Source organism: Garra rufa, chromosome 12 (genome assembly GCF_049309525.1).
Source record: "Garra rufa chromosome 12, GarRuf1.0, whole genome shotgun sequence".
NCBI lineage: Eukaryota > Metazoa > Chordata > Actinopteri > Cypriniformes > Cyprinidae > Garra > Garra rufa.
The window spans coordinates 8,369,265-8,387,310 of NC_133372.1; the positions used below are offsets into that span (position 1 = coordinate 8,369,265).

Genomic DNA, 18,046 nt, shown 5'->3' on the forward strand with positions numbered 1-18,046 from the left:
AACAATTCTGACTTGTTCTCACAATTCTGACCTTTTTCTCACAATTGCTAATTTATCTCACTTTTTTTTTTCTTGCAATTCTGACTTGCAATTCTGACTTTTTTCTTACCAGTCTATATTCTTTGATTGTATCTCACAATTCTGACTTTATAAGCCCAAGCAAAATGAGTAAAAAAGCAATAAATGTCAGAATTGTGGGAAATGAACATTTCTCTATATATGTCACAATTTTGACTTTTTTTCACAACTGTGTGATATAAACTCACAATTCTGACTTATTTTCTCAAAATTATGAGATATAAACTTACAATTGTAAGTTATAAAGTCCAATTCTGAGGAAAAAAATGACTATTTTATTTTTTTCACAATTGCTAATTTATCTCACAATTTTTTTTCTTGCAATTCTGACTTTTTTCTTACCAATTCTGACCAATTATGAGTAAAAAAGTCTATATTCTTTGATTGTATCTCACAATTCTGACTTTATAACTCACAATTACAAGTTTATATCTCACAAAAGAAAAAGTCAGAATTGCAAGATGTTAACTCACAACTGTGAGAAAAAAAGTAACAATTGTGAGATAAAAAGTCACAATTACCTTTTTATTTTATTTTATTCAGTAGTGAAAACAAGCTTCCATATTGTAAAGACCAGGCAAAATGAATAAAAAAAGCAATAAATGTTGCAATTTTGACTTTTTTCTCAAAATTCTATGATATAAACTCACAATTTCGAGTTATAAAGTCCAATTCTGAGGGAAAAAAAGACTATTTTCTTACAGTTGCAAGTTTTTATCTCATAATTTTGACTTTATAACTCACAATTACAAGTTTATATTTCACATTTTCTAGAAAAAGTCAGAAATTAAAAATATGTAAACTCACAATTGTGAGAAAAAAAGTTACCTTTTTATTTTCATTCAGTGCTGAAAACATGCTTCCACAGTGCAAAGCCCAAGCAAAAAAAGTAAATAAGCAATAAAAGTCAGAATTGTGGGACATTTTTTTTTTCGTAATTGTGTGGCATAAACTCACAATTCTGACATTTTCTCACAGTTGTGTGACATAAACTCACAATCGTGAGTTACATAGTCCAGTTCTGCGGAAAATAAGACTATTTTCTTACAGACTTTATCTCCCAATTCTGACTTTATTTTTCAGAATTTTAAGTTTATTTCTCACAATGGCTTTTTAATTTGCAGTTACAAGTTTATATCTCAGAATTCCGCGCACTGGCAGGGGTGGCTGACAGATCTCCTGAGGGCCCCGAAGAGAGGCGGGCACCATGTGTTGCGATGAGACCCGCTCGTCCCCTGGGAGGGGCTGCCCTCAATGACCCTGACGCACAACCGTCAGGGTCTTTTGGCCGAGGACCTCCTTGACTGGAGGACGACCCTAAGGTCAGGCCTGGTCTTATAGGCCCCCAACCCAGAGCGTCGTGAATCCCTGCCCCTAGATGTTGGGGGGGCAACTTACATGTGATATAAACTCACAATTCTGACTTAATTTCTTAGAATCATGATATAAACTCCCAATTGTAAGTTATAAAGTCCAATTCTGAGGAAAAAAAGACTATTTTCTTACAGATACAAGTTTTTAACTCCCAATTTTGACTTTATTTCTCAGAATTTTGAGTTTTCATCTTGCAATTCTGACTTTTTAACTCACAGTTACAAGTTTATATCTCACAATTATGAAAATTTTTTCAGAATTGCAAGATGTAAACTTGCAACTGCGAGAAAACTGTCAGAATTGTGAGACAAAAAGTCGCAATTACCTTTTTTATTTTTTTTTTTCAGAAACAAGCTACCGTAATGCAAAGCCCAAGCAAAATGAGTAAAAAAGCAATAAATGTCAGAATTGTGGGAAATGAACTTGCAATTCTGACTTTTCTCTCACAATTACGAGTGTACATGTCACAATATTGACTTTTTTTCACAACTGTGTGAGATAAACTCACAATTCTGACTTATTTTCTCAAAATTATGAGATATAAACTTACAATTGTAAGTTATAAAGTCCAATTCTGAGGGAAAAAAGACTATTTTCTTACAGATACAAGTTTTTAACTCCCAATTTTGACTTTATTTCTCAGAATTGTGAGTTCATATCTCGCAATTCTGACTTTTTAACTCGCCGTTATGAGTTTATTATCTAACAATTTAAAAGAAAATGTCAGAATTGCAAGATATAAACTTGCAACTGTGAGAAAACAGTCAGAATTGTGAGACAAAAAGTCGCAATTACCTTTTTTATTTTTATTCAGAAACAAGCTACCGTAATGCAAAGCCCAAGCAAAATGAGTAAAAAAGCAATAAATGTCAGAATTGTGGGAAATGAACGTGCAATTCTGACTTTTCTCTCACAATTACGAGTATATGTCACAATTTTGACTTTTTTTCACAACTGTGTGAGATAAACTCACAATTCTGACTTATTTTCTCAAAATTATGAGATATAAACTTACAATTGTAAGTTATAAAGTCCAATTCTGAGGAAAAAAAAGACTATTTTCTTACAGATACAAGTTTTTAACTCCCAATTTTGACTTTATTTCTCAGAATTGTGAGTTCATATCTCGCAATTCTGACTTTTTAACTCACCGTTATGAGTTTTTTATCTAACAATTTAAAAGAAAATGTCAGAATTGCAAGATATAAACTTGCAACTGTGAGAAAACAGTCAGAATTGTGAGACAAAAAGTCGCAATTACCTTTTTTATTTTTATTCAGAAACAAGCTACCGTAATGCAAAGCCCAAGCAAAATGAGTAAAAAAGCAATAAATGTCAGAATTGTGGGAAATGAACGTGCAATTCTGACTTTTCTCTCACAATTACGAGTATATGTCACAATTTTGACTTTTTTTCACAACTGTGTGAGATAAACTCACAATTCTGACTTATTTTCTCAAAATTATGAGATATAAACTTACAATTGTAAGTTATAAAGTCCAATTCTGAGGAAAAAAAAGACTATTTTCTTACAGATACAAGTTTTTAACTCCCAATTTTGACTTTATTTCTCAGAATTGTGAGTTCATATCTCGCAATTCTGACTTTTTAACTCACCGTTATGAGTTTTTTATCTAACAATTTAAAAGAAAATGTCAGAATTGCAAGATATAAACTTGCAACTGTGAGAAAACAGTCAGAATTGTGAGACAAAATGTCGCAATTACCTTTTTTATTTTTATTCAGAAACAAGCTACCGTAATGCAAAGCCCAAGCAAAATGAGTAAAAAAAGCAATAAATGTCAGAATTGTGGGAAATGAACGTGCAATTCTGACATTTCTCTCACAATTACGAGTGTACATGTCACAATTTTGACTTTTTTTCACAACTGTGTGATATAAACTCACAATTCTGACTTATTTTCTCAAAATTATGAGATATAAACTTACAATTGTAAGTTATAAAGTCCAATTCTGAGGGAAAAAAAGACTATTTTCTTACAGTTGCAAGTTTTTATCTCCCAATTTTGAATTTATTTCTCAGAATTGTGAGTTCATATCTCGCAATTCTGACTTTTTAACTCGCCGTTATGAGTTTTTTTATCTAACAATTTAAAAGAAAATGTCAGAATTGCAAGATATAAACTTGCAACTGTGAGAAAACAGTCAGAATTGTGAGACAAAAAGTCGCAGTTACCTTTTTTATTTTTATTCAGTGGCAGAAACAAGCAATATATGTCTTATTGGTTCCTACAGTGCTAGTGTTAGATCAGTCCTACACACTGTGCAAATCACTGCTGAAGTTTACACTTGTCTTTAGTGAAGTAAATAACTGCCTGGATGAATTATTCTGGCTCAGGTATTGTCGTGAGACTCTGAGCTGTACTGAAGTGCTTGTCACGCTGTGACAGATGAAATGCTCATGCTTTGTGCCACCAGGGCCCCAAAGTAAACAGTCTGTGCTCGAATTTAAATTTCCACTCAGACGTTTGACACTTCACGCTTTCATGACCTTGTTTGGTTTAATAATGTCTTGCTTATTTATTTACTCGTGTTTTGAAACGGTTATCACTGCAGGACTTCGGCTTTCACTCACGAGGGAGCTGTCACAATCAAAACACAAGTGCCCACACAAGAGCGCTCAGATGTGAAATTATTCAGGTACAAATATATGAAAGGAAGGGACAGTGATTAAAAACATCAATCATTCAACTGTCTGGTTAGCTTGGACAACAAAAATACATTAAAGGGACAGGTCACCCAAAAATGAAAATTCTGTCATTACTTACTCACCCTCATGTTGCTCCAAACCCATAAGACCTTTGTTCATCTTCAGAACACAAAGATATTTCTGATGAGATTTCTGATCCTGCATAGGGTAAGTATGAGGGTGAGTAATTAATGACAGAATTTTCATTTTTGGGTGAACTATCCCTTTAAGAAATAATAGTTAAACAAATTTGGACTGTGGAAGAAGTTTTGGGTTTCAATTACAGTAAGAATGTTTATTTGAATAGACAAAGGAAACTTGGATTTCTCATGAGTTTTTAGACAGGAACACTTCACTAATCCACATGTTCAACATACAACTGCGGCAAACTACAAAACACGTATTCTCTAACAATCATGTTCTCTCTGTCTGCCTCCTTCATTCTCTCCGTCTGTCTCCTGTCCACCTACACGCATAGGAAACCATGTCTTTCTGTCTCTCTGATAAAGAGGTCTGCAAAGGAAGTGATTTCTCATGGCTGATGCCAACTGGTTGGCACTGGATCCCTGACTGACACTCAAATATAAAAGCTGCACAAAGATGCTGACACTCTCACTGCTGCCCAATTTGATCTGTGATACTATTAGAAAAACAAGCCTGAGCCAAAGCCTCACTCAGAGATTCCTGCTCCATCTGGCTCTGACGCGACAAACTAGTGCTATAGAGGGCAAATCATGCGTTCATATGCACACAACGAGCAGTACCTGTGCATTGTGTGCTTTCATCATAAAATTCTCTGATATTAAACACTTTTGGCATAAACCATGAGTCAGTAATTGTTTATGTAATGGCCAATAACCAATACATAGCTGATATTGAAATTCAATATAAAATGCAAAAAACAAACATACAAACAAAAAAAAAAACGAATGACGTGAAATCGATTAATCTCGATTAATCACATCCAAAAAAGTTTGTGTTTACATAATGTATGTGTGTGTGTTCATATATAAATATTTCTAACACAAGCTTTTATTTTGGATGCGAATAATCGCAATTAATTGATTTGACAGCAATAAAAAACACTCAAATTAATTGTTTTAAATGCTACAAATCATTCTGAAATTTGTGTGTGTGTGTGTGTATATATATATATATATATATATATATATATATATATATATATATATATATATATATATATTATAGATATTATATAAACACAAGCTTTTATTTTGGTTGCGAATAATCCCATTTAATCGATTTGACAGTAATAAAAAAATACTCAAATTAATTGTTTTAAATGCTACGAACGCTAAAAAAACTTTCAGAAATTTGTTAAATATTATATTTAAGAGTGTTATTAAATTATTTGCATTTTTAATCCAAATCTAAAACAGGAAAAATGACTATGCATAACTATATATAACTATATATATATATATATATACACACACACACACACACACACACACACACACACACACACACACACACACACACACACACACAAACACACACAACATATATCAATAAATAAACAATAAGATACAGATATATTGTACATACCCAATATAATAAGTAAGTGATCATATAAAGTATTTAAATTAATTTAAAAGAAATACTGTGTCAAGTGTGAAAAAAATCTAAAAAGCAGATGCAAACAGATTCAGCGTAAAAATTATTTCTTTATTAAAGAATATTTCTTAATATTTTCTTAATATTATTTTCTTTCTTAATATTAAAAACTAGAAAGCACTATTTGTCAATTTACTTGTGGAGCAAAACTGCAAAATATTAAGCTTTTTAATACATACACTACTACCAGTCAAAAGTTTTTGAACAGTAAGATTATTAATATTTTTTAAAAAGTCTCTTCTTTATACCAAGCCTGCATTTATTTGATCCAAAGTAAAGCAAAAAACAGTAACATTTAGAAATACTTTTACTATTTAAAACAACGGTTTTCTATTTGAATATATTTTAAGATGTAATTTATTCCTGTGATCAAATTGACATTTTCATCATCATTACTCTTCAGTGTCACATGATCCTTCAGAAATCGTTTTAACATGCTAATTTTCTGTTCAAGATTTTTTTTTATCACATTTGCAATTTTTTTTTCTTCTTGTTTTAAGCAAAAATCTGAATTTGCTTTTATTTTAATATTAAAAACAAGAAAACACTATTTGTCAATGTACTTGTGGAGCAAAATTGCATATTAAGATTTTTTTAAATACATATTTAATGAATTATTTTTTTTCTAATCACATTCGCAAATATGTTTTTCTTCTTTTAAGCATAAATCTGACTTTGTAATTTAAATATTAAAGTGCTATTTGTCAGTTTACTCAGAGCAACATTGCATAATATTAAGATTAATTTTTAAATGCATATTTAATGAATTGAAGTTATAATTTTTTTTAACCTTATCTGCAAATAGCTGTTTCTTGTTTTAAGCATAAATCTTTTTATAAATATTTAAAATGAGAAAACACTACTTGTTGATGGGAGTACATATTCAGAATTCAAGGTAACTTTTTGTGAGAACTAGCATAACTTTGCTTCTCAGGTAAATTTATCTTGTTTTGAAGACGTTTGAATATTTTTACTCTTAAATGTGACAACTACTAATTAATAAAGTGACTTTTATAGTGTGGCGGAGGCATTTTATTTATTTTTTCTTGAAAAGAGGCCACTACATGAAGCAACGCTAGCCAGCTGTGTGTGTACAAGAAAGTAAGAGAGACCTATAGGCTCAGAGACTAGCTAGTTCACACATATCAGTTTCACTGCAGCCTGTACAGTGTGCCTCAGTACTGATCCCAGACCAGAGTGCAGTCTATTCTTGGAAGACGCTGGAAACCCCAGGGGATGCAAGACTGGAAATGGAGTAAAAGGAGAATTTAACAAAGGCAGCGAGAGTGTGTGTGTGTGTCTGTGTGAGCAAACGTGTGCAGTGTGTTCATGCATAAATCTGCTTCTGACTTTGCATACCCAAGCCAGGACTCTGAAACCAGATAGCATTTAAGAGCTCCAGCACTGAACCCTAAAGGCTCTTGGACCAGATTCAACACACCTCTGGCATCAAGCGCTCTGTGCTGCACTCTCTGCATATCTCTCTACATCGGCTCTTAAGTTGATTGGTGGCCACATCACACTGTGTCTCAAAGTTTATAATATATGATCCGTCCCGAACTGTTTAAAGGTACGCTGTGCCACCGGGCCGACGTTATTTTATTGCCACATGTGATAGAGGCACAATCATTCAGACCGGTCTGAAGATATTTGTGTCCGGTCATTGAAATAAAATAGATCATAAATTTCCAGTTCTGTTTTCACATAATGAAAAGGCTCTTTTTCCCTGGACATTTTTTTGATGGATTATGAGTATAGCTGAATCAAAGTGAAATGTCTGTAGTATGTGAATTATTCTTGCTAGACAGCAATGATGTGGTTTATACTGTAGCTCTACATTTTTACTGTACATAAAAAACTGTTTTTTATACTACTGTTCAAAAGTTGGGGAAGCCATTTTTTTTTTAATTTGAAAGAAATGAAGGTCAAGTTTATTTATATAGCACCTCAATAGCATCGAGTGCTGACCAAGGTCAGAAAATCAGAAAATCAACTAACAAAAGCATTAAGACACATAAAATATAAATAAATATAAATTAAATTAAATATAAATATAAGTCATTGAAAAATCAATAAGTAATGCAAACATCACAAGACAATTAATTAATACTTTTTTTCAGTAAGTAGTCTATTCTAATTATCAAACAATCCTGAAACGAATGTGTCATGGTTTCCACATAAATATTAAGCCGTTTTCAACATTCATAATAATAAGAAATGTTTCTTGAACACCAAATCAGCACATTCAAATGATTTCTGAAAAATCATGTGACACTGAAGACTGGAGTAATGATGCTGAAAATTCAGCTTTGCATCACTAGAATAAATGACATTAGAAAATATATTAAAATGGAAAACAGTATTTTAAATTGTAATAATATTTACTGTTTTTTCCACAGTTTATACCTCAGAATTCAGACTTTACTTTAGATCAGTTGCAAGATATATGCCTGCTTTCACAGACAGGGCTTAGGTTAAGCCAGGAGTAGGCCATAGTTCAATAGGACATTTAGTTTTTATAAAGATGCCTTAGATAAAAACATTACCGGTGTGCATCTTGAGACAAAACAATAAATCTGACGTATTTTAAGATCAGTCACTGCAAGTTTCCTTCAGTTGAAACAGCTCAGACTTACATTTTAGCCTGGGACTAGGTTTAAGCCTTGTTTATGAAACCAAGGGATAAACTCAGAATTCTTTCTTACAATTCTGATTTAAAAAAATGAAACTCTGAATTTTAAGGTATAAAGTTGCAAGAAATAAAATACTTTTTTCTCTAAATTTTAAGTTTGCATCTTACAATTCGTTTTTTGTTTCCGCCACAAAAAAAATAAAAAAGGTAATTCCAACTTTTATCTCATAATTCGCAGTTCTGAGCTTTTCTCAGAATTGTGAGCAAAAAGTCTAAATTGTGAGCTTAAAAAAACACAAGAACCTTTTCCATTTATATATATAAAAAATTGTATTTCATGACAGAAAAAAGTCTTCATAGACAGTCCTTTGCAAAAGTATACATACCCCTTCATTTTTTTAAATGTTTTGTTATGTTGCTGCCTTAGGTTAAACTGCTTTAAATGACTTTTTTTCCATTTCAATCTACACTCCGTGAACCATAAAGACAAAGTAAAAAAACAGAATTGTCACAACTTCGTACATTTACTAAAAATAAACTGAAATAAGTACATTGCATAAGTATTCATACCCTTAACTCAGTACTTAGTTAAAGCACCTTTACAGCCTTAAGTATTTTTGGGTATGATACAACAAGATTTGCACATCAACATTTAGCAATCATCCGCCATTCTCAAGCTCTGTGAGGTTGAATGGGAGCTGACGACCATTTTCAGGTTTCTCCAAAAATATTTAATTGGGTTCAAGCCCAGGCTCTGGCTGGGCCACTGAAGGACATTCACAGAGTTGTCTATAAACCAATCTTGCTGTGTGCTTAGGGTCATTGTCCTGTTGGAAGGTGAAAATTCTGCCCAGTCTGAGGTTCTAAATGCTCTGGACTCAATATTTTGGTGCACTGAGCTTTTCTTCTTCTCTGACGAGTCCCTCAGTCCATACTCAGATTTTTTTTTTTTTTTTTTTTTAAATTTGCAAAGATGTTAGAACACTGTTTTTTTTTTCTTTGCCATTATGGTGTATGGAGTGTAGACTGGTGTGGGGAAAAAGGATTTTAAAGCACTTTAACCTAAGGCAGCACCACAACAAAATGTGAAAAATATGAAAGGGTATGAATACTTTTGCAAGGCACTGTATATTTCATAAGGAGAAACATCTGAGACAAAGTTTGATACTTCAAGGAAACATAACTGAGAACTGATTGAAATAAATGTGCTTTTCACACTTATAACATTTTCTGCTGGATAAAGCTAAAAAAAACATTAAGTATTACATACTGATGTGTTTGCATATTGAAAAGGAAAACCATTCTCGAGTGCTGGTGCCAGTGATGGGTATCATCAGCCTGATTTCCATTAAAAAACGCCATGCTCTGAATTCTGGAGGAGTGAAAGGGCACGACATAAAAAACACATTAAGAATGAACCCACGGGAGCTGATGGCAGAGATCCCTAGTGCAGCGGGAGGACACACAACTGGTATTAAGACAGAGACTTTTGCATAAATCTGGATGGTAATCTCTCACTCAGATGATGAGATTGCCGCTCTCGCTTGCACTAATCTTCCTGAAGGAATCCGAAGATTACAAGCATCTCAAGAATACCTTCTTGGAAGCGATTGATGCCTCTCTGATTAGTGTCTGATGGCAACAGGGGCTTAGACACAAGTTTGATATGTAGAATGGGATTTATCTACATAAATGGGAGGAAGGGGGTGAAGAGAGAGAGAGAGTTCAAATAAATAGACCAAACCTGTATTTGTGCTTATAAATAAAAATCGTGTCATGGCTAAAGGAGAAGTTCACTTTGTAATGCGCTGAGTCAGGGTTAAGGGATAGCTCGCCTAACTCACGTTGCAGCAGAAAATTAACCAAACCGCACATGGGTCGCATTCCACATCTTGAGCTTTATTCTCCTGGCGTGGCAACAGCGTTACTTATTAAAAGAAGACAACTTAAATGAGCAACAGAAATTAAAAGTAAAACCATCGCACCTGCACACATGCGGTACTCATGGCATATGCAGACTGTGCACAGAACGGAACTCTGCTCTTAAAGGAGCCACAACATTTTCACCCGTTACAACTTCCAAAATGAAAATTTCCTGATTATTTACTCACCCCCATCTAATCCAAGATGTTCATGTCTTTCTTTCTTCAGTCACCAAGAAATTAAGGTTTTTGAGGAAAACATTACAAGATTTTTCTCTATACAGTGGACTTCAATGGTGACCAATAAGTTGAAGGTCCAAACTGCTAAGTTTCTTCTTTTTTTTTTTTTTTTTTTTTTTTTTTAGAAAATGCCAGATCGTTTCACTAGATAACACAATTTCACACAATTCCTCTGCTGGGATTGTGTAGAGCCCTTTGAAGCTGCACTGACTTGTCAAAATTTACAATTTGGACCTTCAACCCGTAATTGAAGAAAGAAAGACATGCCTCAAATAAACTTTTCATGTTTTGCATTTGCAAAAGAAAAAATTAAGCCAGCCATAAATACTAGTATTCATTTTAAAATTAAAATAACAATTTTTATTATATTTATATTGTTTTACATTTGCAAAAAAAAAAAAAAGGCAGCAATAAACACTAGTATTCATTTTAAAATTTAAATAACTATTATTATATTATATCATATTTTTTTATTTTACCGTTTAAATTTTAAATTACATTTTACTGTGTAAATTTTAAATTATTATTTCTAAAAAAAAAAAAGTTATTATTATTATCATCATCTATCATTATTATTATTACTCATTATAGCCATACTGATGTATAATTACAAAATTTTGTCCAACCTGTGCAGCCCAACAATCTGGAATGTTTTCAGTTTTATTTTAAAACCACTTTTTTTTTTTTTCAGAAAAATCGAAAAAACTCAATTCGACTTTTTCCCAGTTGTATTGACTTCCACTGTACGAACAAAAATAGAGTGGAAGTCAATAGGAAACTGTTTGATAACCAACATTTTTTTAAATATCTTCTTTTATGTTCCACAGATTAAATAAATGCATAATAGTTTGGAACGACATGAGGGTGAGTAAATGATGATGTGAATTTTTATTTTTGGGTTGGACTATCACTTTAAGTTCCCTTTCTTTGTTGCATTCCGGTCAAAACTCTCATTGTGGTTTTCCCACTGCTTCCTTATGGATATTCAGGGAGTAATAAATAAATAATAAATAAATAACACAAACTGACAATGCAGCAAGCCTTTTAAATATCCCAGAAGCAGCTAGATTAATGAGACACCAACAGAACGCGCTTCTATTGCGAGAATGCCAAGCAGTCTATATAAAGGATTGTTATTCTATCGCTGCACATAGGACATGCTGCACTCCTTCATGCATTGCTAATGTAATGTCTGTAGTGCTCCATTTCCAAACATGTCTGATGCCTTATGCTGCCTTATGCATACACACACACAAACTCATCACAGGTCATCTCTTCTCCAATGCACACGCTTTCCACAATCCTGCATCTTTACTTACAATACAGTAGTCTTTCTCAAATGCCAACGCAATAATACATGATTATAGGGGACAAGCACTGCAGAAGCACTTGTCTTCAAAAGTACCCAATAAAAGCTATTAATGTGTCTGAAGTTGGATCTCAGAGCTATCTCTTCTGGTCTATCACATCTCGTTTTGCCTTTATCCGCTTGAATGCTGGAGTGCCTGCTTGACGAGGCATTGCCAGCGAACGGAGGATTTAGAAGATGAGAGATTCGGTGTGTGTGTATGTGGGGAGGGGATTAATATCCTGAATCGTGGCAGCAGATGGGATTTTTTTCACTATTGTCTGCCGTAGACCTCTCAACGTAACACGATCGTGTAAATGAAACCACATTCATTGTTGCATGCGGAAAAGTGAGAAGCTGCGGTGCAATACATATAGTTTTCCACTGCGTTCTGCACTGTGCCTTGCAACATTTCTGCATGCATTTCTTCACACTCTCAAAAGTTTTAAAATGCCACAGAAAAACGATTTTGGGTTTTCCCAAAGAACCAAAAATCTGAATCTAAATCTAACATCAGATGCTAATATAGAAGCTCTATTTTTTGTGTATGTGTAGAAACTATTCTTATTTTTTAAAGGGATAGTTCACCCAAAAATGAAAATTTGATGTTTATCTGCTTACCCCCTGGGCATCCAAGATGTAGGTAACTTTGTTTCTTCAGTAGAAAACAAACTTATTATATATTTTTAACTCAAACCGTTGAAGTCTGTCAGTCATATATTGGCAGTCAATGGGACCCACGGCTTTGAGAGTCAAAAAAACAGACACAGACAAAATTAAACCCTGCGACTCATGGCGATACATTGAGGTCTTAACACATGAAACAATTTGTCTGTGCAAGAAACTGAACGGTGTTTATATCATTTTTTTACCTCTGATCCACCGCAATGTCCAACTGTCCTGAGCGCGTTCACAACAGCCGTGCATGTACGTCACTCATTATTTACACAGAGATTATGGATACGACAGCTACTCAAAATGGTAATTATTTGTGCTTATCCTGATTTTTGCAACCTATTAAAAACTAAAAGATTATGTTTTCACCGACTCCCAACTTTTGAGCCTGATCGACTGAAGTTATGGTTTTCTTGCTCTTCGTCAAGCGGCGGCTGTTGTGAACTTGCTCAAGACAGTTGGACATTCCGGTGGATCAGAGGTAAAAAATTATATAAATACTGTTCAGTTTCTTGCACAGATTGACTGTTTGGTGTGTTAAGACCTCAGTGTATCGTCACAAGCCGCAGGGTTTAATTTGGTTTTGTCTATGTATGTTTTTTTGACTCTCAAAGCATTAACTGCCATTATATGACTGACAGACTGCAATGGTTTGGGTTAAAAATCTTTGTTTGTGTTCTACTAAAGAAACAAAGTCATGTACATCTTGGATGCCCTTGGGGTAAGCAGATAAACATCAAATTTTCATTTTTGGTTGAACTATCCTTTTAAAAGTGTAGCAGCAGATCATGCATCACACTTGGACTATTTTGTCAAACTAATGAACAACAAGACATTAAATCAACTCAAAACAAACAAAAAAGCTGTTTTTCTGTTGTCTCAGTAATTTAATGCATCATAGCAGGATGTTTATAGTTGATAATGCAGTACTTTGGCTATTCTTGTCCATAATAACATTATAATGATAGAGTATACAAGCCCTGTGCAGTGGATCAACACCTCTGACTCAGTCAGCTGAGAGTATCGATTTATGTTCTGTGGTAAAGAGACCCTTTAGAGGAGGATCATAAACATGCTTGAAGATGCTCAGCAAGGCCAACTGAGACGAGGAGGGTAATGAGAGGGAATATTCATGTGGCTGCAAACACATGTTACAAGAGGTGTGCGTTTTATAGCACAAACAGGCCTCGTAACCTATCCATCAAGATGAATCTCTCTCACTGTAATCAATAAACAAGTCTTAAACAGACAGTTCATCCAAATTCATCAAACCTGTATGACTTTCTTGCTTCTGCAGAACACAAAATAAGATGCTTTGAAGATATCTAAAGGACACTGGACCTCACTGACTTGCATTGTGTCTCAAAATATCTTCTTTAATTTAAGGTAACATATCATGAAAATCTGACTTTTTCCATGTGTAAGATGTTTAAGTGCTATAACTGGGTCCCCAGTGCATCTACCAACCCAGAAAATGTGAAAAAGGACAACCCACTAACTTTGTTTTGGTAAGCGTGAAAAAATGAGTCAGATTTCACTCCCCTGTGATGTGGTAAAGGGATCTTTTTATAATATTACCCCTAATCTGCACCTTTCCACCTACGGTGCTGCCATTTTGTTTTCGCAAGTGACAATGGTGTACCAGTTCTTACGCCATGGTGAAAGTTTAAGCAAAGCATGCTATTGCTAACTTTTCTTTCTTTGGCTGAGTCCCAGCCTCAGAGGAGACAAGAAAGCAGTGGATTTATTGATTTATTTACTGTATATCACACCACTGCCACACAAATCTAATATAAACGTACAATTTCTTTAATAGACATAAGTGACTATTTTTGTAACTCCTGTGTGTTTTTAACATACACTTGTGTGTATTTGACCGTTTAAGCACAATAAAACATGAAAGAGAACTTAGTTTACTACTCACATGCTGAGAGACATCTGCTTTCTGTGTGCATGCTTCAGATGTATGTGCTCAGAAAACTCTATATTAGAAGTTTAAACTAATATGGCTTTAAAAGACATGAGAATCAAAACCAAATAGATGTTTTTTTAGCATAGTATCCAAGGTATTAACTGTAAAGGCACAGCCCTTCTGGAAAAGGGGGCGGGGAGCTGCAGCTCATTTGCATTTAAAGAGTCATGCACGAAAACAGCATGTTTCTGCTTCCACTTAAAATAGACATTTTCAAAATGATATGCTAAATGATCGGTGGCGTATTTTGGGGTAACGTCACAGACGCATTCTGGGACACCTGAGATGTAGATTACATATTGTAAAAAAGGGTCACAACAGACCTCTTTTAAGTAAATTCCAACAGATATTTCAATTTTGCATGAACTGTCCCTTTAAATCTTATTTAAGTAGAAACATACAGTAGACATTCCATTCCTATTAAGCTTAGTTTGACATAAGCAGTTGTGCAACATATTTACAGCTGTCTAAAGCTGTCTCACACTCAGTCACACACATATTCAAAACTGCATGACTCAGAATGGCCCTCAGCAGGGAGCTGATATTCACAGATGTGGATCATTTTTAGACACAGACAGTGAAGAATTCAAACTCATGACACAAGCAAAAATAATGCAAAGCACTGACAAAAAATAAAGATATATCATTTGTTGCCAAGGCATATCGCTTCCATGCAATGCTGATGCACATGTAATAAATGGTGGCAACTTATATTTTTACATATGCGTAGGCTTTAGCTTCAGATATTCATAAAACCTCATATTTTCATATGTCTACAGGCCTATATGAAAATTAAAGTGTTGTAACACAGGAAGAGTTGTACCATCAGTTTAACCAAAATGAGCTACACTTAAAAATAAAGACTCCAAAAGTGGGGTTTTACAGTGAAGCCACAGACAGAAGAACCATTTTGGGTTCCACAAAGAACGTCTCAGTGTAGGGATGTAACGGTATTATCAATATCGTGGTATCGTGATAGCAAAACTATCTTGATATTATCACAGTCTCATGATGATATGAAATGATAGTGTTTTTAATATATATTTTTAAACTTCTTATTCTAACATAAAAGGTCTTTAAAGTTGCGTTTTGGGCCATTATGCTTTGGCACATCTGCATCTGTCAAACAAACATCAAGTCTGTTTTCACTGCGTGTTTCAAAGCAAAGTGCGCACTTCGTTCAGGCGATCAGCTTGTGATCTGGTGTTTTCCGCGGCTCATAACGGCTCAGTTTACAGTGAATGCAGTTAACTCATTTATTGCATGTACTGTGAGTTTAGTTTGCATTTAGGAACACAATGGTCACCAGTTATGCTTTATTTCTGTGGCAGATGATTACAGCATTTAACTAGATTTGTAGTGAGACACATTTTTGTAAGCCTATTTAACTGAAGTCTATGAAATATTCATTTTCATTTATTTTACAGTGCAATTGTTTTACAATATATGGCTATTACTGTCAAAGGAATAACATTGTTGTTGTTGTTGTTGTTATTATTATTATATTCTAATTTGTTTGGCTTCCTAAAACACTAGTGTGACTGTAATTTAGACTGAGAAAGTATACCACAAATAAAAACAGGGTTGAGTCCCCTTTAAAGTTCAGGTACAAATCAATTCACTGACTTTTTTCTGACTTAAGTAAATGAACTGGAGCTCTTAATTTTGAACTATCAAAGTGAATTAGATAGAATAATTTAACTTTAAAATTATCAAAATTTTCTTTTTTTTCCCAGTGTCATTTGTCTTTTTTTAAAATATCGCAATAAAATCATGTGGCAGGCTTCATATCGTGATATTATCGTATCGGGAGGTTTTGATATTACTACATCCCTAGGTTTTAAAAGATCCATTTTCCACTATGAAAGAACATTTTGTCCAATCAAAAGGTTCCATGGATGTTAAAGCTTCATGGAACCACAGATGCCAATAAAGAACCTGTTTTTAAAAGGGTGTGAAATCACTATCATGTTTGACCACCACCCTTCTGACTAAAGATCTCTGGCTCTAACATCTGTAATGGTACAAATGTATACATTTCATCATTATACCAATACAGTAGCCTAAATCTTTGTTTTTGTTGGTGTTACAACTCAAAGTTGTAACTACAGCACTTTTTGTACTTCAGGTTACTTTATACCGTTTGGTAATACGGTTTTAAAACTAATTTGTACCATACAAACGTGTATGTTTATCAAATTTCGACACGTTACAGATGTTGAAACCAGGGTTCTTTCCTCAACTTGTTTTATATTATAGCTGAAACAATGTTAAATGTATGATTTACTACTGAAAGTAATTTTAAAATCTCACCAAATTAACTTTGGATCACTTTTATGAGGAGCCAAACACTTACCGCCTGTTCAATGGCGCGTCTTTCTTTTGCTTTTTATTCATCACAGCAGGGACACAGCTCGTGAGCTCGGTCCAGTCCGCGTGCAAACCGCAACTCCAGCCCGTGGAGAAACGCGAGAACAGCCACGACTCCGCTTTACCGGGTCGGTGACACGTGCATTTCTTCTGGCCGGAGCGGCAGTCGCACGGGCGTTCCAGGTGGATGTTCCGCACCAGGTGCCTGCCGAACGTCGTTCCTCCGGTCTTCTGGATGTGGAGGAACACGATCACGTCGTTCCCCTTCATGTCGAAATCCACGTGTCGTTCGAGGTCCTCCCGCGTGAAGTTGAATTTAGACTGGAATCGAAACGAAGCATCCTCGTCCGGATCCGAAGACTCTCTCTTGGCGTCTGCTGGATATTTGGAGAAGGGAAAACTCTCTCCATTACCGAACCGACAGGACGTGCTGCCCGCAGGACAGATGTACTGATAGCCGATCATGACAAATAAAACGGTCAAAACAGGAACTAAAAGGAGTTTGTTGGATTTATCATCCATTGCAAAGACAACGATCCGTGATCACGCCATTGGTGATGCTGTAGCCGCTGAATGATTCCTCCAGGTGCTTTCAAGATGATGCTCACAGGCAAAGTCTGATCCGGCGAGAAGAGCGTCTCAACGCAGACGAAGCGCCTTCAGTTAGATCATAGTTACATAAAGGACAGTTGGACCGTCAAAACGTAGTCAGAAAGGCAAACCAAGCCTTGCGTTTCCACATTGTAATCTACTAAACTTGAAAATGATGCTTTTACAAGCAGCTTCATAAACTATCAGATAAAACGACGCACGTTTTTGAGCATCCATTTGCAGTGCAGAGCGTCTTAGTGTTTAACGTAAATTTAAGCCGTATTTTGGCTGTGGAGATGAGATCCGGACCCATTGTAAAACACATCCAGAGATCCGCTCTGTCGCGCCGAGCTTTAGCGCTGATTGCGCTGCTTTGTAATGCAGCTTTCCGAGATGAGCTTTGAGAAGTTGAGTTCCTGTTGCAACTTGCTCATCGTGTGAGGAGAGAGAGAGAGATGCCTCTAGAAGTCATTTGGTGCGTTGCAAGAGAGCTTGT

At 34.8% G+C, this 18,046-nt stretch overlaps 1 protein-coding gene across 1 annotated transcript in view; it reads right to left on the bottom strand.

Annotated features, from left to right (window-relative positions):
- The window catches only part of hs6st3a (heparan sulfate 6-O-sulfotransferase 3a), a 45,243-nt gene extending 27,398 nt beyond the window's left edge, over positions 1-17,845 (bottom strand). Inside the window, exon 1 of the mRNA XM_073852304.1 lies at positions 16,946-17,845. Within this exon, the coding sequence (XP_073708405.1) occupies positions 16,946-17,481 (536 nt within the window). The 5' untranslated portion in view covers positions 17,482-17,845. The remainder of the gene's footprint in view (positions 1-16,945) is intronic.
- Positions 17,846-18,046: the final 201 nt, after the last annotated feature.